Genomic DNA, 26427 nt, shown 5'->3' with positions numbered 1-26427 from the left:
AAATCAACCTTCTTTGAAAAATCGATGATTAAATGACAGTTAACATTACTAAAAAGGTATTTTATTGCTTTGATATTGAAAATGGGAAAATCTGCATTTGTTTTTCTTCGGGGGAGGGGGGAGCTGAAGTGCAAAACTTATCATTAGCTTATTCTAAAACGTACTGGTCATTACGTCATTCTGCACGTAACTGTCGAATCGAATATCCATCATACTTCCGATAGAACAGATTAGGACGTTAGCAAGCTTTTGTACATCACTAAACTGGTTTGCAAGTACATAAAGAATATGCTTATTACCTTACTGTCAGAATAATATATGTGCGTACGCCCGAGAGATGTCAAAATCGCCAAACAGCGTAGGAATGACAGGTTGTTTTATGATTTTGTTTAGAAATCTCTCGCATGGTCACTGCAGCGCGTGCATCCAGATTATGACGTCATTGTAATTAAGGATCAAAGGGAGACGCTTCTTAGCATTATGGAGTTTCTTGGCGTAACATGCGATCTTGGTGGTGTAATGCAAGTTAGGGGGCGGAATTTAATATTTAGATATGTTTGTAAACAAAGTCGCGCTACCAGGTTATCAACCACACTATTAAATACTGCACTTTATGTGGTCACATGACATATGTACCCGTATGTATATGTTCTCATATGACCATGACATATATAATCAGATGGCATACCCTCCCGTGTCTGGCGTTACAGTATTTTTTGTCCATGAAAACGAGTTTTGTAGTAACTTCTGAGCTATCATCTATGTTTATTCATTTGTTTTGATGAACCACTGACATAACAACAAATACCGACAAGAAAAATAGAAGAGAGATCCTCAGAAAAGAAGTTTTAAAAATGTTCCAGTCCCTGTGGGGAATGTGTTTTCATGCAAATAGCTCAAATATGTTTAAGAACAAAACTGTACATTGTCATCTGTTTGTTGTGTTATGGCTTGGGCTTTCATTGGTGATATTTTATAGTATATTAGGAACCCTTTCCTGAACATTTTCTTAGAAGATATTACCAACAGATTTTTATCATCGCAGACTGGAAAACAATCGAATTACGTGCCAGGAGGTTTTTGTACAACTGAAATATCATGTCTTTTTGTCGCAACTCTTCAGAGGTGTGCCATTGAAAAAAACACGTTAGTTTGCGTCAGTCCTAAATCAACCTGAAGGTATTAGCCAGTCAGATTTATTAATGACGCGAATGTCTCATGATGATTTGTTTGTTTTATTGATTTTAGTAACCTTCATTGTTTGATTGTTATCACTGAGAAAATTGAACTCCATACTTGATATGATTCCCTTTGCGATCACTACTTTTGTTCAGGCCAAATCAACAGAAATGACTTTGAGTATCAATATTTTTTTAACCTGAGGGGGTTTGACCACCCTTTCAAAATTCCTGGATCCGCCCATGTAGTTTGACTGCCAAGCAAAATTTTGGAAGCCATTTCGCACATTGGTTATTATTGTTGTTTAACCTATTTGTTGTCTAATATACTTGCCTGAGATTCTCCAAATTTTCAGACTTCACACAGTACTCCTCCTTAGTGGAGAGGGTTCTTAACAGATATTACCATTATGTAAGTGTTCAAACATAGATTAGTGTATCCATTGCATTGGTTTTGAGGAATGAAATTTTCTGTATTTTATCAGTGCTGATTAATCCACTGAAGCAATTGGTAACAGAGAAACATGACGCTAGGTAGATACTATGGGCATATGGGTATCAAAACAGATGTTGACTTCAGTTATGCTTCTTTGTTCAAGCTAATTTTGAATTTTGTTTGTTACCTACTAACCACTAGACATTAACATGCTTTGAATGCCATTTACTTGCTTGTTTATGGTAACGTCATGTGCACTCAGCATGTTATCATTCGGTTGATTGCTAGCATTTTGAGACACAGAAAGAAATACTCCAAATTGTATGATAAAAAGGATTTTTTTGTTATAAAGACCTTGACATGTATGTTAAGACGACAAAGTGTAAATGCCATATACCTGGAACTGATTCTTGTATTGCTGCCAATCTTTCTTCTATGGCTCTTATAATGCTACCCAAATTATCACCTATAGGAACTAATTACTATCTTTTCATAGTATGTGTGTACTAGGACCTAAATTCATTATCAAAACAAACATTCTGGAAAGTGTTTTATTATTTTGTTGTAAAAGCACGCTCCAAATCATAAATTGATGTGAATGTCTTGCAGCGAAGACAATAATATCAATTAATTTTACTGTACATTTGATTTCATTTGAGACCCAGGAATTGCTAACTAGCACACAATTAGGTACTCATAAACAAACGTGTGTAGTGAACTTTCGAATGCACCTTGCACACCTGAGTGTTCTACCCGCAAGTGTTTCCCCCTTGTAAAAAACAGCTAAATGCAACAACAAAATAATGATTATTTGTTTAAGTGGGTGTCTAAGATATGCGACAAATGATTCGATTTGGTGTGTCGATTTCATGAGACTGTGCACACTTTGCTGCAATTGTTTCACTTTGTGTTCAGTCTCAATGTAAATCAAACGGACTGTACGTATATTTCATATTAGTTGTCAGAAAGAAAAACAAACTTGAGTTAACAATGGAAATAACACCAGACAACATATTTCTTACACACCAAATTTGTCTTGAATGCTTTATCCAAAGTGGAGAAGGGTATCACTCACGAGATCAACCTCCTTTGTAATATTTGAGAATTTGCAAAGGTACGACGACCGTCTTTCAAGACCTTCTCCATCTGACTAGTCATCTCCTTCTGTCATCCTTGGACTGTACAATTTCCTTGAAAATAAATATTTAAAAATATTTTAAAGGCGAAAGATATATTACCATTTCTTACAAATATGCTGTCCGGATATAAAAAAATGGGCTATCGGGGCAGCGTAGGGTAATAGGAAATGGGGTACCCGGGTACAAATTTGAACGCGTCCGAGGGCTATTAAGTTTCTAAAACTGTGACAATACCACGATGAAAAAAAAAGGAAGAAATAAACTCAAAGAAATAATTGAAGACCTCGGGGGAAGAAAGTTATAACCCACCATTGGTGAATTTCCGCGATTGTCATAGTTTGTGGATTGCCAGACCATAACTAATCACGTGAAAGGAAATTATCTCCCCTTACTCTTAAACCTAAGCTATTGCATCAACACCCAAAATATCACAACCCACACCCACATGAACCAATTTCAGAAAAACAATCATGACCCACAAAAACATGGCGGAACACATGTTCACAGATCATCAAGTTTTAGCGCAATTGTCTAGTGACAGTGAAAACGATGACACCACAGTTGATCCTACATATAAAGGGACAACTTCTGCATCCAATGACAATAGTTTCCCGGAGCTAAGTTTTATTTTGCTTTAGAATTTGGTATTTTCCTGTATTTTGTGGGTTATCATATTCTTTCCAAATCGCTCATTTCGTCAGTCGTGACAACCCCAGGGTTCTATTACGCAAAAACAAAAGCGTTTTCACCAAAAAATGAAATGATACTTTGAAGTTACTTATATACATATGCATGTAAAAAACGTTTGGGATGTCTTCTACAAAAGGTAAACAGGAGAAAGTGTGTATTTGTAGGTTATCATTTTCTTCGTGAAACGAAAGTGGAAAATACTGAGGGTTATCAACTGACACATTATCACGAAAACGTTCACTTTGGTAAAACATTCAGATGCAAATTGACAACTAACATTTTTTTTCACAGATGACTCTGATAAATCTACCCGAGGAAGTATTAGTTACAATTCTGGAATTCATTGAACTGGAACACTTAATCAAATCGTCACTCAATCTGCAAATTCCCGTACAATATTATTACACGATGCCATTTAGGAAGTGGTCAAATGCAGCATATGTCCTATTTGGGATTTCACTTCCTCAGTAAAGTACAAATTCTAGTAATATTTTGGTTGAGTCACATCCGGGAAGTCGCGGTGGCTGAGCTGACTTTGTGTGCTGGCGATTAGGTGCCTGACTCTGATTGTGCGGGTTCGAATCCCAGATGGGACTCAACCAAAAAAGTACTAGAATTTGTACTTTACTGAGGAAGTGAAATCCCAAATATGACATATGTTGCTGTACAATATTGTTCATGGAAACAGTATCCTCTAGAGGAATGTGGATGACTTTTCTGTTGACTTTTTATGTTTGTGAAGAATCATCTGCAAAAACTGATGTCTCATTCATCCTGTTTTAGATATTTTTAAATACCACATGCTGAGTATTTGTTTTCACCCACCTGTGCAAGTGACATTGTGTGCCAACAGCTGTCAAAATCTACCAAACTTCACACACTGAACATCACTCATGCACCCATACAATCTCTTTCATTTCTGACAAACATGAACCATTTCTCAAGATTCTCAACATCAGTGGATGTTCTGTGCTCCCAGGGAATGAAATTGAGAATGTTAGACACTGCCCAAAACTTGAATTTTTGTGTGTGAGTTTTACAGAAGTCAAAGCACATGACCTGTGTTCAGTTCTTCCTTCAGACTTGCTGCACCTTGATGCTGCTTGTGTAGAGTTCTCATCAGTACAAGGTCATATCAAAGTCATATGCATCCCCAATGTCAGTGTTAATCTCACGTGCTCCAGGCTGTTCACATGAACAAATTAGGTTTATTGAGAGAACATATGCTGATTTTGAAATAAAATTATGTAACTAATCGATTTCAGGATAAAAGAGAGAAAAAAAAAACACAAATTCCAGAAACAGATCCAAAAAGGCCATAAATAAAGACTTAAAGAACAAAGGAGAAGCTTATGTATCAAGTAGTGGGAAGAAAGTTGATGTAGTCACTACAGGACCTGCATGCTCTTGCAGTAAAAAGTGTATGGAGGGCCTGGGTGAAGACAAAGATACTTCGAGATAACACATGCTGCGTTAATTAAGTTTCAAGTTGAAACCCTGTTCAAAGAAGATTTTAAGAGTTTTGAGCTGTTTCGCTCATGATGTTAAAATTTTAGGAGCTTTGTTATTGGTTAAATTTCAGGCTGAAATCAATTTTATTCATTTAGTTTTTATCAAGTTGACAACTGTGATATTTTGCATCATCGTTTTAATCAATTTCCACGACAGGATTTCAAGATGGAAACAATAAGGATGTTTGTTTTCATTAGTAATGTCAACTGAATAACATTTCCACTCTGTTTTTGTGCTAGTTTGGGGTCATTCCTTATTTTCAATCATGTTCTGAACAAATAAAATTAGTTATTAATTGCTAAGCCATGTTTTATTGTGTTTTTAAACACATGGTATTGACTGATATTGACTATGTAATGACTCTTCAGGAAGACAATGATAAACCTTTTTCAGAAAAAATGTTATAACCAACAAAAATGTATGTTAGGGTGCTATTTCAAATGTACAAATCACGACTTTATAACTTGTGTTTCAGTACAAATATTTATATTTCATTACACAAATACATGATCTCCAAAACAAACATGTCAATATCCAATTATTCCTACTACAGGATTTGTCAGCTAATGACAAACTTTTAAATGCCTTTTTCTCAAAATGACAAAAGTGTGGGTTATAACTTTCTTCTCCCGAGGTCTTCAATTGCTTACCTTTCCCCATGTTGGAGACTGAAGAAAGGCTGGAGGAAGCCATGCCTATATCCACATGCAGCTGTTTCAGAAAGCTTTGCTGTCTTATTCATGCTCATAAACTTTTCCCTGTCTGGAACTCACTGCAAGACATAGAAGTTACAAAAATTACAATAATGAGAAAGTGTTCTTCTGTAACTCAGCCCGCAAGGTGTCAATTCCTATGTACCCTTCTGTTCCCTGCACCACCTCGCTGGTCATCCTTTAACCTCTCAGCCCTGGTGTTCTTCACCTTACCAAACTTAGTTCTCTCACAGATTCACCTACCATGTTCAAGTGTTTCTGAATAAGGTTCGCAAGAGGATATCTATCTTCTACTTACCACATTAGGTTTTTTTCTCACCTTTATATGATTCCATGTACTGATGATCTTCTTCGTTAGGTAGGAAGCCAGTATATATTTTCCCCATGAATTGCCTCAGGAAACATTGCGGACGTGCTGGGAATCAGCGTCAAGGTTGATTATTTTCGCTGGCAACTGAAACTACAATAATAACAATAAATGGAGAATTCTAAAAGTGGATAATTATTGTTTTACTGTAGAAGTATTTCAACACAGTTTAAAAATTAATTTGTAGCCAAAGTGTTTCCACAAACTACGTGCATTTTAAAACTATAGATATTGTTTACCAAGGGTATGTATAGCTGACACTTGTGTAGTTCATCTTTTAAAAACCTCCACATACTAAAACCCATGCCCTTAACAGTTATGTTAGTAAATGTTACGTTTGAAAAGTATAACCTGGTTATGTTTTTATATTTCGCAGTGATGAACCTTAATGTTAACTGATTGCGTCACGTTTGTTAAATTTTCAGTTTTCATCAACTGACAAAGAAACTGTTTGAGAATTATGTACAGGCCACAAACTATTCAAAGTTATATAATAATAATAATAAATTAGGATTGTAATCAACTTAAATTTTAAATGACTTACTTTGAAGAAGGTGCACAAGCAGCTCCATTACTCAGCTTAGGGTGGTGATGATGTAAACGGGTCACATTCTACAAGAAGTATCTGAATTCCTCCAAAGTTTCTTTCATGAGAACTTTATATTTGCTCTTCACTTAATAAACAGAAATGAATAACATTTACGAGTGGAAATGTAGTAAAGGGGTGTACGCTGGTATACACTGAATTTAAAAACTAAAAGTCTGAATAAATACGATAACTTTTTGAAAATAATTTTGAAAATATCATCATGAACAAAATAAACTGAATATACTTTCACAAAAAGCATCGTGCTGTGGCGGATGTTTTTGACCCACTGCCATCGGTTCTCTCATCACAGTTGCTGAGGCTGGCATTTTTAGGCATCACAGTTGCCTGTCCTTGCTGCCTGTGCAAGGACACCTTGCCTTTGCCATCTTCCCTCTTGCGCCGATTTTCCGATAGGGGGGAACAACTGTTGCTGACCACACAATCATTCAGAGAGAACCGTGACATATGAACACTAGTAATGGTTAAGACTATGACAACAACAATGACAGTAAATGATATAAGAACTACGAATGATTCATACATATACAGCCGTATGTTCATTTAACAATGATGACATGAATTAATATATTTGCAAGTAAAATCTGACATACAGTGGAGTAGATGCAGACTTAAGTAAAGATGTGTGTCCATGCAACTTACTGTTGTGGAGTTAAAGTGTGTACATGTAGTATTCATGTTTTATCATTCACCTGTTTTACTGCAACAGGTTTGAATACTTTTCATATTTCGGGCAACTAACAGTAAACAAAACCTATTTAATTCAAATGAACACAGAAGTCTTCTTCACTGATTTATAAATAATCAAATGTCTCATGCCAGGCTGGATAAGACATTGAAGCAGTTGCATGTTCAGTAATATAACTGAGAAGCGTATCGTAGCAGACCCCGGGAACCCGACTGTGACTCCGATACATGATCTGGTCTATGCGTAGGTTACGTAGATAGGCTCCCAGTTAGTCATGTATGGAAAATGTAAAACAAGCCGCAACAGGAACGTTAGTATTGTTGGCTTATTTTAGACATTCAGTATTGTACTTCGATAATATGAAACAAATTTAAACAACGAACATATTTTCCCCACATTTATTTATACAGTAAAGATTTAATGTATACATGTTCCGATATTAGTTGGTGACCAGTTAATATATGACCGAAGAGTAGAGAAAATAATAAAGAGCACTCTTGATAAGTGAATATATGCATCTAGACAACTGCAAATTTTAGATACACACGGCACCTGGGTATTCCGTGAACGATATAAAGGATATCAGTCAGAAACGCAAATACACATCTACACACGGAATATGCAATTTCATAAGGCACTGTCCTTCACGATTTGTCAACTGTGGGTACATAAACTACACAACCTAGTGAGGCTGGCATTGCTTCGCCTCAATATGGCGTGCTTGGGATGCAAAATATGACGATGTCCTACCATGGTCAGTATATATATTGTAGTCTCCGTTAGCTGCAAGTGTTAGTCTCCATGGGCGGAAAGGCTGTCTTTGTAACTGCTAGTAGCAGATAAATACAGTCAGTGAGTTTAGTTTTACGCCGCACTCAGCAATATTCCAGCTATATGGCGGCGGCCTTTAAATAATCAAGTCTGGACCAGTCAATCCAGTGATCAACAGCATGAGCGTCGACTGTGCGCAACTGGGAACCAATGGTAGAGTCGTCTTTTATGACAATCATTGGCTTCGATGAAGGACTGTTCTACCCCGGACCGTTACGGGTCGCGCTAACAAAGACCTGCTAGTAGCAGCTAATATTTCCTGGATCGGGTGCAACATTGCAGTATTTTGAAGTGATCACACTGTCTGTCTTTAAAAGTGGACATTATTGCATGCATTCGATCACTGCAAAGGAAGAGTATTATGCCTAGAGTTTAGAAACTCAAAACAGACGCAGTACGACTTGGTGAATTCAAACGCAACAAGTTTCCATCTTGCATGTCACCAATGAATCAAACTACATGTATTTCTCTGGTTACAATATTAAAACAATAAAATAACACGCAGATAGTCACAATCTTACCGATTACCTAGATCTCCTACTGCTAGACACATACTAGATGATCCTGCGCACTAAACGCATTTGTGACGAGAGGCGGTACAACGAATTGGGCGAGTACACTTGGCTGCTACAGGTAGCTTGACGATTATGCACGTGCAATACATGCTAACTGTGACATGAAATCAACACCGCACATTCCTTCGAATGATAACAAAAAGAAAAAAAAATAGCGTCAATGATTTCATACGGCATCATTGATCTACATATATTGCTACGTCTTGTTGGGGGCTGGTTGGCTACTGGTTGATTACTGGATGGTCTGTTGCTACAGAACTCCATATCATGCTTAAATATTTGAATATGGCTGAGTGCGGCGCTAAACAACAAACGCATGCAATAACATGTCGCAGTGTTCATAAGTCCCCGATACAATGTGCAGCGTTGATGTTATTGATATATTTATGCGTACCCGTCACAATGTTTACAGACAAACCTTGTCCGTTGCATATTGTATATGATGGCATTCAGCTCAGTGTAATTCCCGTTTGTTTCCACCATCTAACTTCAACTGAAACCAAATATGTACGCCGAGTGCAGCAAGTACGAGTCATTGCAATCGAAAAAACGCATCAGCATATCGACAAACTCACTATATTCCACTTTATTGCACACAGGAATGTAGTATAATCAGTCTCACACTGACTGTGGGTGGTGCGTTTGTCTTGTAGTTAAAGCTTTTGCATGTCATGTCGATTCTCCACAAAGGTACAGTATGTGAAATGTATCTCTGGCGTCCGCACGTTGATATTGCTAGAATATTATTGAAAGCGGTGTACAAATAAACTCACACATAATGACTTATCATGTAAACCTTGCGCCTCGTCTACTCAAGGTTTTGAGAATTCATAATTCAGAAGTTTACGACATACGGAGCTCTGTTCCACTGTGAAATGTCTGCAGCTCTATCGTGACCGTGGAGTGCAAAATATATCGACGGCCGGTGTGTGTATCGCCTAACTGACCAATAACATTGGATGACGTGAAAAGAACATCATTTCTGATGATAATCAAGACGTCCATAGATGAGGACAAACTTCATAGATAGTCAGCTTCTTATTCCGCCCTGATAGGATGTGTTTCTTGTCGAAGATGGTCAATGGGTTAGTGAGGGGTGGATATGTTCATCCACAGAGTTTATACACATCTGCTTCTCCAACTTCTATCAATGCCACTAAAAGAAATATTTCTGACCCTGATGCCAAAGTTAGGTAAGGGGGTTAGTGAGGGGTGGATATGTTCATCCACAGAGTTTATACACATCTGCCTCTCCAACTTCTATCAATGCCACTAAAAGAAATATTTCTGACCCTGATGCCAAAGTTAGGTAAAGGGGTTAGTGAGGGGTGGATATGTTCATCCACAGAGTTTATACACATCTGCCTCTCCAACTTCTATCAATGCCACTAAAAGAAATATTTCTGACCCTGATGCCAAAGTTAGGTAAAGGGGTTAGTGAGGGGTGGATATGTTCATCCACAGAGTTTATACACATCTGCCTCTCCAACTTCTATCAATGCCACTAAAAGAAATATTTCTGACCCTGATGCCAAAGTTAGGTAAAGGGGTTAGTGAGGGGTGGATATGTTCATTCACAGAGTTTATACACATCTGCCTCTCCAACTTCTATCAATGCCACTAAAAGAAATATTTCTGACCCTGATGCCAAAGTTAGGTAAGGGGGTTAGTGAGGGGTGGATATGTTCATTCACAGAGTTTATACACATCTGTCTCTCCAACTTCTATCAATGCCACTAAAAGAAACATTTCTGACCCTGATGCCAAAGTTAGGAGATACACATACCGTGATTTTTTACTTGTCGTCGTAACCATCTGCGTCGATCCATTATTAACTGATTTTCAATATTCATGCATAAGTTGTTCTCGTCACGATATGGATGAAATATTACCGATGTGACTCTACATGTCAACTGATCTACTTTATTACTTACTGTTATGTCGGAGGTCTCATCGTCTTCTAAATCATAACTTCACGGAAAACAGAATACCTTGAGCACGGTTAAACTATACAGATAATACACAATGGTGAGCTGAAGAGTTTTGAATATTTGGGGTTATATGCGTGTGGACATCCATAGAACCAAGTGGATTTCCTCGTCTCTGAGAAATAATGACATCAGTTACTCGTAATAGATGTGAGATAATAATGAATGTACAGTGAAAAAAACCCCACAACAGCCAGTAATGATGTAGGCATAATAAGTATATCATCACCTTCGACGTTCTAGAAAGAGGATAGGGGTAGGATTGGAAATCCAAAATGGATATCTTTATCCATGATTTCACTCTGCTGAATAGAACAAAATATGTTAAAGCCATGTTAGTCCTCAAGAAACGTGGTTAAACGGTTGTAGTGGATACAATGCCACTCGCTCCAGCGTCCCTGACGTATAGTTATAGGCTTGTTCTGCCCCTTTGAGTGCTGTCGTTGTGAGACAAAGCCTCGACGCATTGCTAGAAGGACAACAAAGACTGTTTAGTACTTCCAAGTACCCCTTCCCTGCACAACAAAGAGTGGGGTGCCTTAGTCACCGTGATGCCAGTCCCGACCATTACCGACATGTCGTGCAAACTGTCCTGAAGTCTCCGTTTGATCTTGCCATGGCTCATGACCAGCGACGGCAGCATCAGCGTTGCGCATGCTGTTTTTTTTTGCCTGTTGTTAAGGTCGCGGTTTGTACTGGTAAGCAAACAAAGGTGACCCAACACACACGGAGCTGAGTTGAATGTTCTTAAACTAGTTCGTGTTGTCCGTGAAGATCCGGGAAAGAATAGGTCTTCAGCAACCCAGGCTTGCCACAAAAGGCGACTAGGTAGCCGTAAGAGGCTATCAACGGGATCGCGTCATCAGGCTCGTTGACTTGGTTGATATGTCATTGGATCCCCATCATGCAGATCGATGCTCATGTTGTTGATCACTGGATTGTCGGGTCCAGACTTGATTATTTTTAGTTCCCCGCAATACAGCTGGACTATTTCAGAGTGGCATAAAACTAAACTCATTATTTTCCTGTGAACTGTAACGCGTATTGTATTCTAGAATCTTGATAAAATCATACAGCATTTTTATTGAGCATTTCCACTGGACTTCGTAGAGCCTGGTTTCAACTCATTCTATCAATGCACTCTTGTTGACCTGAGACAAGCTGAACAAAGTCGATCATCATTTATGAGAGACGTATTGAGCAAACAATATTAATGAGTATAATCAAGTGAGTCACAAATATACAGAAAGCATCAATTTAATTGATCCACTTTCCTTTCAAGTATTCAAATCACTTGAAGCTTAAGCATTGGGCACCAGAGACCGAGTGCAAACACTTGCCTGGGCACAAATTGTTCCTTCACAGAAAGATTGAAATCAAGTACACTTTCATCTAATGCGGAGAGGTTGGGCTGATAGAGTAGCAAGTAAAACAAGGCGGACACAAGACACAGGTTAATCCCGAGGGTATAAATATTTACTCAAAGAAAAGTATAGATTCCAAAAGTCAAAGAACATAAACTCATCAACCTCTTTTAAGCAGCTGAAAATGAGTTAAAATTTTAAGTCACATTCGCAGTACTAGAGCCATATCATGGCTAAGAAAGTTGTGAAGTTATGAATGAATGAAGACAAGTTTAGATGGCATGACACATAAGGAATATGTAAAGTAAGCAGGCTAGTGATATTGGAAAAAAAGTAATTAGGCATACGCTTGATCCACAAGAAAGTTTGGTCGCTAGTGGTGTATAACATTTTCACGAGAGTTTCTATAACCACTTATATAAACTTTCAGGACAAAGCTTTCGGGTTCTGATCCGGTGTAAAACTTCAACTCACTCACTCACTCTCTGTGAGTATGTCCTTGGGGTGTCATAGCTGAACAGTTTTCATGCGCACTTCAGTAAACTGAATCTAGTCATGTTAGTGGGGGTTTTTTATGTCCGGTACAAAACCTGTTTGAGCAATGGCAGTAACACTTCGTGGCTGTGCTCATCTAGCCCTAACTGAAGTTAACCAGGGTATGCACGGTCAAAACAAAAAGGGACCAAACGAACGCACTCAAAAAGACACACACTGAACTTCAACACGTTCTATTCCGTTTCTTACCCACATGCAAAGCAAATCCTTTAGGCATTCTTCATCTGTCATCAGATACAGGCTCCATTTGTGAAGGGCATAAAACTGTAAATCTGCTATGAATGAACCACTGACAATGATCGATGGTACCAGATAAATATTTATAACATGGAAAGTTTATGTCCAAAAGTGTTTCCTTACGTTAACCTTTTTTTCGGACAGTACAGTATCCAGCTACTTCATCGATAGGACAGATACTAGAACAGAAGGACAGTGTTACCACGACAGTCGATCAGCGACCTGTTTTACTTAGGTTCAAGGTTTATCGTCTAATTCAATAGCATGCAGAGATTGCCATGGTTAGCAAGGCCAATGGGTTTCGGTGGCAAGACAGGAAGGCACTGAAGTCCTATGTTTCCGAAACATGTTCGATATAGTTGATTTTGGTTAAAGGAAAAAGTCGATACTTTGGTGTCTTGTAGCACACCAATTTTTGCAAACAGCAACCGCTGTAGATCGTCCAACCTGAATAATTAATGTGTAATTCAGCGACATGACTTCGTATAGGCCAAATATCCGATTTTCATCGATCATTGCTCCGTGTGTCAAATGAGTAAGAGGAAAATATAAAGAGACATACATGTATTAATCAGACGTGCTTGGCGTTGTTACACAGGTTAATTTGATCCCCGATCAAGGGCCAGATATCGAGTCGTCAAAACAACTGTATGTTGTTAAGTGTACTTTAATCCCCCGCATCGCGATCTGGGGTGGGGGATCAAAACGGACATGCACATTCGTCATTTATTCACCAAACTTGGCATGTGGATAGATCAGTGAGTGAGTGAGTTAATATTTAACGTCACGTGGATATATCAGGTGGTGTACTGGTGCCTTTTCTCTCCCCATTTGACTGAGTCGGGACATTGAGTAAAATGGCAATGAACAAATGACTACTCAGGCCCTTCTTTTACAGGACTGGTACAAACTAGAAATACCTGTAATAATCACTTCAAATATTTAACAAAGAAAAATGCCGATATTGATGCATGTGAACAATGCAAAATAACAAAAATCGCTGCTGTAAAAATGCGTAATGGTTTTTATTTTGACCGATATAGACATCTAAGTATGGTTTCTCGATTGCTATTACTTCCGGTTCATGTTCATTCTAACGAATATCGGTCCTGGTCATACTCAAACAACTTTCCCAAGTTGCAGACGGAGTGGTTTCAAATTTATGCTAGTGAGACATAAAATAACTTGGGAAATCGTTCAATCAATCCAGAAACGGTCTGCACATTTTTAACACCACTACAATAGACTGACGCATAAAACCCATTAACTCTATTGACTGCATGTGGTATATATGATGTACCACTTAATGATTTACAAACTCTGTTGTGTATATTCCTCCCTGCATCTGTTAGCATTTCTAGTACGACAGAAGTCAATGAAATATTGCGAATCGTCAGAATATGCATAAAGAATTATGGTGTTCCGAGTGCTGAATGGAGATGACACATTTAACCAGATCATGGACACCTTGAAAAATCTCTTTGTCTGATTGTGTTCCAAAATGCAAGAACAATTCTAGAAATGCAGTTGTTATATTTGTAATGGATTGCACTCTAAGTTACGGCAAAAAAAAGTGAAAACTGGTTTTGTACACCCGTGACGTCAATTCAACATAAAATATGCCAGCGTCAAGACACATGACACTAATAAGGTCAAAATGCACTTAGTGAAGCTTTCTGAAGAATGGATTCTCTAAAATGGACATTATCAAGAAATGTGTATTTACAGTGTCTTGATGGCCTCAAATAATCAAATATGGCAAATATTTGTGCATCATTCGTCGACACATCACAAACTGCATACGCCATACAACATCAGGAAGTATGTGTTTACAGTGCCTTTTTGGCCTCAAATAATTTAATATGCCAAATATTTGTGGATCTAGGATTCATACATGGGATTTCATTGTCATCAAAAGTAAGTGGCCAAATGCCCTTTGTTTCCTTCTTTCATTGTCTGTGAAACGTAATTGATGATGTTTTGAATGGACAACATGTCCCAATGGAAAGCTTATTCAAATGCATATATTTTGTGAACAGTTGCTTTACACAATGAGTGCAGAAGACTAGCAACAACGGTGCTCCTTTCCTGCTTACTTTGGACAGTATCGCGTGGCAGTAGCAATGATTGCATCAGGCATAAAATCAACACGTAACGAAAAGAATTATCCACGCGACAATATATACATGCCCTCATTTGCATGTCGCAGTATGCATTTAACCAATATACGTTCATTGATGCTATTGATGTAGTCATTCGTCTATACAACACAAACTGCATACCCCTTACAATATGCATAAGAGACGAAAACGGTTGTGAACATACACGTGTAGAGTTCCAGAGGATTTTTTCTATGTATAAACAGAAGAATATTACACGTCACGTTCATTTTATTTTGTGTCACTATATGGTCATTGACGTGAAGACTTAAAAGCGTGCATTTAAATACAACTTGTCATGTGTCACTTGATATTGACAAGCACATTATGCATAGGTAGCTGACAGTGTGCAATCTTAGGCCATGTCTTGTATGAGAACCTGAATACGTGTTACAATTTACATGCAATGATATTCAAATCAGTAGGATTTCTGTTCATTTTACACCATCTAACCTCATACGAAAGTTGACCGAGTACCAATCAGCGTTTGCTATTAAGCCGTTGTGATCGAAATAACGTGCCAGCACATCGGTGAAGGGATCACTTGCTCGATCTCGGTAACAGAAGAACGACGTCCACTAAACTATGGAGTTCAGTATGATCACTCTCATACTGACATATCTTGTAACCCGAGTGTCGCCTTTACTCAAGGCCGGTTTTGGAAACAAGTGGGACAGTTTCACAAATGTCATTATGACAACCAACATCCTATCTGAAGTTTCCAACATCGGAAGCGATGTTGAATGTGTGTCGCTGTGCCTTATGACCGAGGCGTGTGTGTCTGTATTCTACAGATCACAACATCGACGGTGTCAGCTTCATGATGTGGTGTTCATGTCGCCCCTGGACGGACAAGAGGAGGCGGGAACAGTGTATTACAGTCTTACCGCAGGTAAGTATAATCCTAATTCAAAATTTGTTGATTCTAGTGGTTAAATCTGTACTTAACATATGACAGTTACATCTGACCACTTTCGAAAAAACATTGTCTATTTATGTACTTTGTGAGTATAACTTATTCCAAATTACATGCCTGAGCCTTTAAAAGATATAAATTCCTAATAAAAGCAATTATATGATAGAAATAACTAGATTCACAGGTAGAAGATTGAAACTAGCATGTAGCTGTACAATTATACAAATTGGATTGACATTACGATATCATAACGGGATAGAGATCACCAGGAACCGAAAGTAGATCACCGTTCTAGTGACCATGTTAACCTACAGTAATTTGGTACCTTCATGCAACCTAGCTGGATTTACACGATCCCTCCAGTCCTACACAGTTGGGAAACCAACAGAGGACAATGTCGTGTTGGCCCGAAGCAAGTTCATTATACAGTTCGATTATTTTGAGAAAAAGTACAAAGAGTTATTATAGCTCTAATGCACGAAAGAGAATCTGCAACGATGTTATGTTTAGGGTGTTTATTAATGTATTTAAGAGTTGTTTATATGACGTTTGTCACAGCTATGAAAACATAATTACCTGGTAGTCTATGATAAGCAGGGTTCTTATGCCCTCTACGTATTAGAGACACCTTTCAGCAAAACAGCGGCAGTAAGGCATTTATTATTTACATAGCATTAAGTAACATGAGGTGAAAAGTCCGAGTGCTCATAAAAATTAAGCCCAAGAATTATGTTTTTTCCATTCCTTTAATATGTGTGTGATATAAATATAAGTAAATACTTCACTAAAAGGATGATTAATTGTACTTCTCTTTTAACCGAAACCACATTGTATGTCAGTAAGTAGATTTGCATGTACCAAATTAATCATTATAGATCATTGATCTGTTAAATACAAAGGGCAGCTAGATAGCAAAAGTGGTCTATAATCTGAAGGGTCAGTTTGGTCCGGTCCACTCCATAATTAGGAACAACGGTGCATACCCGCTTCGTCAAAAGTTCCTGTTGTTTTGTTTTACAACCGTCGCCTAATATCCATAATCATTGAACCGTTGAGTCTAACGAAAAGGCTAGGTTCCCTAAAGGGGGTGTCCGTTGTCCCAGCACTCCATTAATTCTGAGACAACGCCAATAACGACGATGTACGAACTTTGCGGAATAATGCTCACGTTTTCCGTGAGGACTATCTCCAGTTTATCCCATCATTTGTTGCTATATAGAAAGAGTCAGAAGAGGATTCTAGTTACTAGATGACACCAGCAAGCAGTTCCTGATACCTGACCATGGAGATGTTGACAAGATTCTCATCTTCGCTACAAGGCAGATCTTGGAACTGCTCTGTGAAGTGGGCATTCTATATGCAGAGGGGCATTCTACTCCTCGCCTAAATGGTTCCTGCAGACTTACACCATCCACACCGAAGTACAAGGGTTCATGTATCCTCTTACATCCTACTGCCCAACAAGTCCCAGGCAACACACACGGAGCATTCCAGAGGGAGGCATGTGTTATTTATATGTTAATGGTGTGCATCAAGTATTAAATATACATAGAAAGGTCACTAGCATTTTGTCATTCCTTGAACACGTCATTTCGTGCAGCTTTGAAAGGTTTGGGACTTACTTATCCTTTGGGGATACAGCCATTAACAATCACAGTTTCTAATTTCTGCTATTATCTTTCAAGCATCATTAAGTATTTACAAAAAGTATTATTCAAAATTTATCAAGTAATTCTATTCTATGATAATTTATATTTACACACAAAATCCCTAACTGTTTTGACATATCTATCTCTTGTGATGGGCAAATCAATTCAGTCAAGCAGGACATGCTTGACCGGGATTTTTCATCACAAGGGATGCAAAACAGATCTTCACCTTTCAATACGTATTCGTGTGTATACCGCGTATCACAATGCGACATCGCTGCATAATGACCCCCTCAAATCTGGCCTGACAGCTCAACGCGGTGCAACAAATATATTTCATGTAATTTATTCATGCCAGCTTGGGTGTCCCACTTCGTTTGCATCAGATGTATGTTCAGATGCTAGCTTTGTAAACAGAATATGGAATAAGAAGTGATTAGCTATGATGAGAAATTCCAACGTGGCTAGGTAACAATAATTTCAATTAAAAGGGGAATTTCGCAAGAAAGACCGTTTGTAGCCTGAAAAAAGGAAAAAATCTGAAAAAAATGTGATTGGATTACATGTTCTTGACTCAATGACACAGACAGAGTTAATGTCGGGTGTGACTCTTTGCAATATAATTTTGTTATATATTGTAAAGTACATTTTAAATCGGCCTCCACTTAAAGGCTGTCGAGAGGTGACGTTCGAAAGGAACCAAGACAAAGTGTTAGATCTTGGTGGTGAACAGAATTTAAAGTTTTCGGTTGCTTTGCAGATTCCAGCTTGTACGACAGAGCCGTAATCATGTTTCGGACGGACCAATGACCAGTAACTTTGTAGGAGGGTAGCTGGATCCCCCTCCCCACTTACGACTGGACACGACTTTCAATTAGTCAACTACTCGTGAAGGTTCCGGGGTAGAATAGGCCTTCAGCAACCCATGCTTGCCATAAAAGGCGACTCTGTCGTAAGATGCAACTAACGGGATCGGATGCGACTTGTTTGACACATGTCATCTGTTCCCAATTGCGCAGAACGATGCTCATGTTGTTGATCACTGGATTGTCTGGTCCAGATTCGATTATTTACAAACCGCTGCCATATACCTTGAATATTGCTGGGTGCGGCGCAGAACTAAGATCACTCACTTTAAATAGTGCCTCACGTGTTGATGTGTGGCAGAAACGTTAAATGTGATTAAAAATTAAACCCGAGAACTTGGCCTCCTTTACAACATTCAGAGTGCCATTTAGAGACAGTTCAGGGTTTTTATGCTCTTCAATATTTTCTTTGAAAATGTATACCATTAGGTTTGGATTAAAAAAAAAATAAATTAAAACCGTTTTCAAGACATCATTTATTTATTTATATATTTATTGTATGTGAACACAACAGCAGTTGCCTTTCAATAGTATGCATATGTTTCCCAAGACAATATATTTCCCATTTTCACGATCGCAAAAAATCGATACATCATGTGTATTAAGCATGGAATTTCTGAACTTTTGAAAAAATTGTAAGCATATCAAATGAACGATGGCACTACCATTTGTGCGGAAACCACAGTGAATACGTGAGGCAGACATTCAATGTGACGTTGTAGGTTTTTAGGTACCGAAAAGACTATTATTAACCATACCATGCGTTACATTGTCTGTTAACACAGCTAGTTAAAGAAATTGGTCTGTAATTAGATGGATCCGTATGATCCCGGCCACGTTTAGGAATAGGAATGATAATGGGAATTTGCAAGCAGTCCAGATGCTGTCAAAAGATTCAGTGTTTCTAGTCATGATTCAGGTTAATGTGTAAGGAGCTGATAATGAATATTAAGGTCTCCTGAAGCAGTGTCATGAGCTTGCTCAAGGGCAGCATGATGCCCATGAAAGGAACAATTTTTATTAGAATCCTCCCTAATATCTCGGTTAAACCTAATTTTCTTTTGTTCTTGCTGGGTTTTTAATATCTGAAATGTTGGTGAATAATGACATGAGGAGGATTGCTTAGCTAAGTTGAACTTTTCAACTGGTTTGTTGGCAATGTCAGATGCCTCTGTTAAAAGAGAGGCACGATGGTATGCACTACATTTGGAACCTTTGCCTTGCTTGCTTCTTCACCATATTCCATACCCTAGAAATGTGAGTTTGTATATTTTGTTCAAATATACGACGCGCCTTAGCGTTTGAAATTCTATATTGGTTTAAGTTATGGACTGTTGGGTGCCGACGGAAATATTTTTCTGCGTTTTCCCGAGCTTGTTTGCAGTCAATAGTAAACCGTGGCACGCGATTGTGTGGAATCATAGACAACGTGTGAATGAAATCATAAGCAATCATATTTAATTCATCAGAAAACATTTGAATAGGATCACACAGATTAAGAAAAAATTGGGATTTAATCTGTCTGTGCAATAGGTATCGACTACAAACCAATAGACGATGGTGCATCATCACTGGGGTTTATAGCGTGACCGGCAGATTCTACCACTCGTCTTGGTGAAGAAGAGCCAAAGTAGTGTGGCAAAAGGAACTCGGTTCCAGATTCTCACTGCCCTCAACCACCAACCACAAGTCCTCCACCGTCACATGGGCGCAATCAACGGAAAACAGGTTGCCCCAGTCAGTCGCTCCTTCTGACCAGCACTGGGGTGCTATGGACCTAATTGACCCGGGTCCATACGTGGTTTGAAGAGCTCTTAACGTTACCCAGCACCTACCACAAGAATGTGACTCTTCACTGGTGCCCGTATATCTGGAGAGATTGATTGATTGATTGAGTGACTTAATGTTTACCCTGACATCGGCAATATCTCACCCACATTGTAACGATACTATATATGCAATAATGAAAGCGTCAAAGAATACAACTAACACACTACGGATGATAACCAGTCTTGTCTGCCACAGGTGCTTGTCCGCCCAGTTACATCCACAACCGCCTCCTAAACTTCTGCTATCAGCTTCATCTTAACAAGATCCTTTACACCGAGGGTCGTGCGGACTGTACTTCAAGGGGAGAGCACTTCCTTGTAATTGACAGTCCAGACAAGCAGAGTCACTTTGTAAAACAAGTTACAGCCTCTTCAGGTGGGAGTTTAATTCTTGAATGCGTGACAGGATGCGAGATAGAGTCTCTCTTTCAGAAAAGGAACCTTTCAAATGCACCAGTGTAACTGATTAGGTGACAGACACACACTGCAATTTGACTTAATGAGGCCTAATCGACTAATAAACTAGCTCCACATTATATAAAAGTAAATTCTCTACGTTTTACCATTAAGTTAATGAAGCAGTCGTTTCACTTGAGCGATCAAGCTGATTACTTGTCTATGTTTACATCAGCTTGACTCGAAATCGAATCAGTATGGATTTACTGGTTTCCGGAGCAGAGCTTTATGAATGTTTCATGTTTCAAAGATCAATCTAGTGAAGACCTTCAACCATCTGAAATCTGCTTGTCTTTGTTTGAAAAAAATAATTGCAAATATGGCAGCTATACAATTGTCCAGCTACGTATGGTAGCATGAACGCTTTTGAATCCACAATTTTGCTTACACTCGCCGAGGCATTCGAGATATTAGTGAATTCAATTGAGCCACATTCCTTGAAAGTGTTACCAATCAAATAGGCATGGTGTTACTCTTGCTACCTCAATAGGCCCTAGCCACTGGCGTTTATCCATGATACAATAAAGTGACAAAAATACTAAAAACATGTTAGACTTAACATTACAAATCGTTTAACGAATCTAATTCTTTTGAAAATGCACTAATTAAAAATTTACACTATACTAAAACCGGAGCGTTCGGAACATTAAATCCTACATGGCTGCTGCATTAAGTGATTTTTCGCATTTGAACACTTCATCAACCAGAGCAATGTATGAAGCAAAGTCTGCAACTATTTCATTCGTTCACGCTCCATGCAAACATATAAAGATCACATGCAAAACTGGTTATGGGAACTACGTCGACAAAGCAGATTTTATGTGGCGATCTGAAAAAGGATTGGGCAAGCTAGTTTCTGATATGGCGCCTGGCGAAAACGTGTTAAAATAGCATTAATCTGGTAAAGGGAGGTATTTAATAATGTTATTGTAGGAACCGATTTGAGGAGCGCATGATGACTGAACAGTCTGATCCCACTTCCATTTAATGTGTCAGTGTTCTGTTAGTAGAAACGTAAACTTAGAATACCAGTGCAAAAAGGACATGTAGTCGGCATTGTCGTCCAAACCATCACCCAAGGGCAAGAATGTGTGAATATTCTATGAATGGAGGACTTAAAATAAGTACTACCACCAGATAAATTTTGGCGATACGGCACATTTTATTTTCCAAAGTCGTCCCGACACTATACTTTCATTTTTTTTCAGATAGTAGAACAACTAGCTACTTCATCGATGGATCGGATGCGGTCAATGAGGGGCAGTGGGTATACCACGACGGTCAACAAGTGGCGTATTTCGCTTGGAGCCCAGGTTTCCCGAAGAATATCACACCAGAGAGAGACTACCTTGTGGCGAGCAAAGTTGACAATGCCTTTCAGTGGCAAGACAGAAAGATGCTGGAAACAAAGTTCTATATTTGCGAGAAAGATGTTTGACGTAGCTGGGGGTTTCGAGGATTTGGTTCATACCTCGATATGATGCACAAGCCAGGTTTCTTATACAAAATACTCGATTCTTACAGGGCGTTGTTTTGTGGGTCAAGTGAATTAGAGATACATATGACAACTCATACTAATTTACAAAGGATATTTTGTCATAAGTAAATGTGGTCCTTAATCAACAGTTAACACGAAGTCCTTGACACAGTTGTTTTAACAATTATTATCTTACCTCACCCATGAATGTCGCTTTCCGATTGGCTAAGCGCTATACTATTATTTTCAATGTACCAATGTACTTACAGGCGATGTATTATTTTGAATGTACACCGCTGGGAGTTCCGAACTCTTCTGGTGCTTGAGGGCTCGAGTAACATTAACATAAACACACCTCGAGGATATGTACATGAGCCAATGCCCCCCTCGCGGCCAGTGAACAACTTATAACTGTTGTTATTCATAAAAAAAATGTCCTCATGTGTCTTCTGCAATCTAGGTATGAAAGGATGACGTGTGGGCTGTGAAGGGGTGGGTGTGAACTAGGGATGAATGGGTATATAGGGTGTGTTACAGACTCTAGTTGCTGAGGCAGTGTGCTATAGTTCATGGTCCTCTGTTTTCGGTCAATGGAAATTATTAAATTTTATGTTCAGTTAACACTCAGGATTTTGTCAAAATTACAGACAACTAAATTGGTTCGATATCACAGTACGTAACATGCATAAATATTATTACAAGCATGTTTTGTCAGTGTAGTAAAATATCTACACTGATCAGAATAGGCTAACTAGTGAACATACCTTTAGCGGAAACCTTTTCCGTTTTCTTTCAACGTGCTTAGACTAAATTCTCCACTGGGTTGTGCTCACACATTTCCATCTTCATGTTGATAAATTACTCACGTGAAATAGTTTTTATTCAACATTTTAAGCGCAACCCGTGGTATATTAGACTTTCCAGCTTCCGGTTCAACGGGTGCTTACAGTTACCTCCTCTGTTTCATTCGCTCATTACGTCAGACGTGTTTTATGTAGAATGAATGGTAGGAAATTTCTACAGATAAGACAAATAAACTCCAACAGGATCCTGATAACTCTCATTCTCTTCCCACAGGGGTTACTGCTGTCATATCTTCCTACGTAACCTCTAATACGGCCCTTTCATGGTGCGAGTGTTCAAGACTCGCGATTGGAGGCTTTCAGATTTAGTTGTGCAATCAGAGACGTTGTTTCAAGAGTGTTCATTCGCAAGATTTGGGTAATTTCCGAAACTTGCCACTCCCAGTTTTTGTTTCTGCAAACACATCATGGCGATTGATCCCTGCACTCTCTATTGCCAGTTTCTGACTTTCAGTTAAACATGAAATACCGAATCTTTCCTTCGCTCGTTGATGAACCAACTCCATGGGGGCATATTGGAGCTAAGTCTATTTAACGCGTGTTCTGATTGGATAGTAACAAGGGAGGTAATTCCTGCTGCGATTTTCTGCCGCAAGGGGATTTCTCTATGGCCGGGAAATATGACCGTACTAGAACAGAGGTTACGTAGGAAGATATGACAGGAGTAACCTCTGTTGGAAGAGAATGGATAACTCTTGGCAAGATGGTATTTCTTTGTAATATCTGCTTATTCGTGTTCCATCACTCCATTCAACCGGAAGCTAGCAGGGGCAGTGGAAGCGAAGAACGACCTGAATACCACGAGTGGCGCTATCACATATTTCACGTGAGTAAGTATTGAACCTGGTGTACCAATTATGAGAGCACACCCACGTGAGGAAATTAGAGTGTACCTTTGATGGTGGCGATATTCTATTAGACATGAAAAATATTTTTCGATTAGAAGCGAGGGAAGTACGTTGCCAAACTTTGCTCGCACAGAAGAAGACTTGTCCAACTGCATTTTCGCTCCAGTTAGCCCGTGGTTTGTTGTTTTACATTCTTTTGACAAAGATTGCTTGCATACTCAGTTGTCTAAAGTTGATATCTTCGGCACGCTACGTATGTGTCTCAGCCTGCTAGCACAATGCACTGCATCCAAGTCATAACGTGCTCTAAATCAGCACAACGATGGACCCTGGTATGGTGATCTACCTTCCGTTGTTGGCGGTCTATAGTCCTTTTTTATATTGTATCATCCTCTGTAGTTAAACTGTTTCAGATTTAATTATTAGTTTTAAATATCGATCTGTGATATTCTATTTGTTTTATTGTCCTTCGTTGAGAGTTTTTTTTTACCATTCACTATTATGTATAATATTAATGGTTCTCGTCACGATATGGCTGAAATATTGCCGATGTGACGTTAAATATTAACTCACTCACTAGCTATACCAAGACTAAAGTCTAAAACACTTTCAAAATCTTGAAAGTTTACAAGTTTGTCAGATTTGAAACATATGTTCGAGGTTTTTCAGTTTAAGAGGTTTCGTTCCTTTGTACGTCTTTGTCCGAGTTCTTGTGGTTGCAGCCGATGGAACAGGATATTTCAGTGACCTTTTCGCAAACACCTGGTGTCATCACTATTTAAAAGCAGTTCATAAACAGAAGCAACAAATCACTTTCCACATCTAGATGACATCTCTGCTAAGCGCAGGGTCGATTTACAATTGTGTCAATATCATGAACATATTGGGAAAGTTAACAATAAAGAGACCACATGATCGATCACAGATTCAGAGATACCGGCAGAAATGTGAACTGAAGAATTAAAGTCTTAAATTTCACGATTTTTGTGTTTGTGCTATAAAGGTTGAGAAAAAAATGTATTCGTTACATGTGCACTGCCACATATTGCAGACTGTTTTGAATAACAGCCTCAAAACTGAAAATATTAAAAGGCTGCATAAAGGTTCCACATGGTCGGTGCAACCTTTTATGCAGCTTAAAACCAGGAAGAAGAAGGCTTTACTAGGCTATATTTCACGTGCACTTCTTTGGACACCTCTCATCAAACCTCCCAACGTAACTGAGCTCTTATCACAACTAATTTGACTGGAATTTAACCTGACCCTGCTTCCGGTGGAGGTAAGTTTGAACATTAAATAACACAATACTATTTATAGCTACATGATTGCAAAGTAGTATTGTATATGGGTAATTATGCAAAGAAGGTATGACTACTCAATTATTGTTCAAAATTGTCGTAGGCTTACTGCTAAATACAAGGTACTTATTACGACTGTCTGGTCCCTTTATTAATAAAGATGTAGGGTTATTTCTCAGCGTTATTATTCATTAATTGAATAAATTCTAGAAACATCCCCTTCAGTAAACAACTATGATAAAAAATCCCGACAGTAGTGTATACTTTCACTATGGACAGACTGTACACACCCATTAAACCAAATATTTGGGTGGCGATACTTCCTATGTATATGATCTGATACTGACCGAGATGTTGTTGAAATGACTCTTCCAACTCTGTCCATACCCATGGAATTGCACAAAGAAGTTTCCATTTGATATGCTTCGGGAGTCAAGACTGAATTGTCTAGAATTTGATTGTTATTGTGATTGTTATTGTGATAATCACGTCAATCAGCATCATATCTAAAGGCTCGGAGCATTGACTACCCTGGTACAGAACCAGCCTCGTACCGTGAAGAACGGTCATGCCCCTCAACTAAGAAAGAAGCCCAGAACAACGTACATGTCAAGAGGTGTCACAGTTTTGTCGTGAATTTTTCATGTTGGTTTTGGGCCAGGTATTAAGCGTCTTAAAACATCAAAGAGCATATGTTAGCTTCTAGATTAACATGGCAGGGCAGATACAACCAACGCCAGGAAACATGGCAGGGCAAATATAACCAATCTATCAACATGCCTCACATTAAAACAACGGAAAAAGTCTTTACAGTTCAGTGAAAATGACTGCCTTAGTGACGCCTGGTCGCATTTCTGGAAGGAAAAACACTGACTTAATAAACATTTTGCTTTCTCAGATGACCAAAAAGTTTGTCATGCGTGTCATGACAACGAGCAACACGTGGTATGTCTTGTTTTGTCATTTGTGCCACTGAACAAAATGCATGTTGTGCACGTGAATCAGGCACGCCAATCACTATAAAAAATGCAGGGTTCTCGAGTTTGTTGCACTTTGCAAGAAACTGTCAACCCGACTGCCATCATGCCAAGACTTAGTGCAGCTGAGAGGAACAACGCAAACGGCCGACTGGTTGGTTTCATGGCGTTTTAACGGTATCCAGTGGCAACTAGTATTAATTCAATGG

The 26427-nt window shown here is 38.7% G+C and overlaps 1 protein-coding gene across 1 annotated transcript; it reads left to right on the top strand.

The window, feature by feature from the left end:
• Nucleotides 1-15797: 15797 nt before the first annotated feature.
• On the top strand, nucleotides 15798-22262 carry LOC137296841 (galactose-specific lectin nattectin-like). Its single transcript, XM_067828709.1, has 3 exons — nucleotides 15798-15931; nucleotides 20496-20675; nucleotides 21964-22262. The coding sequence occupies exons 1-3, from the start codon at nucleotides 15802-15804 to the stop codon at nucleotides 22191-22193; spliced, it is 540 nt and encodes a 179-aa protein (XP_067684810.1). The 5' UTR covers nucleotides 15798-15801; the 3' UTR covers nucleotides 22194-22262.
• Nucleotides 22263-26427: the final 4165 nt, after the last annotated feature.

This window comes from Haliotis asinina, chromosome 9 (assembly GCF_037392515.1).
Source record: "Haliotis asinina isolate JCU_RB_2024 chromosome 9, JCU_Hal_asi_v2, whole genome shotgun sequence".
In the NCBI taxonomy this organism is placed as follows: domain Eukaryota; kingdom Metazoa; phylum Mollusca; class Gastropoda; order Lepetellida; family Haliotidae; genus Haliotis; species Haliotis asinina.
Note: the sequence above shows the minus strand (reverse complement) of the source record. Positions and strands in the feature narration are given on the sequence as shown.

Excerpts from the sequence above, each read along its gene's own strand:
- LOC137296841 (XM_067828709.1), top strand. The coding sequence starts at position 15,802 with ATGACCGAGGCGTGTGTGTCTGTATTCTACAGATCACAACATCGACGG. Across the intron at positions 15,932-20,495 it reads GTATTACAGTCTTACCGCAG|GTGCTTGTCCGCCCAGTTAC; the intron begins GTAAGTATAATC and ends TGTCTGCCACAG. Across the intron at positions 20,676-21,963 it reads ACAAGTTACAGCCTCTTCAG|ATAGTAGAACAACTAGCTAC; the intron begins GTGGGAGTTTAA and ends ATTTTTTTTCAG.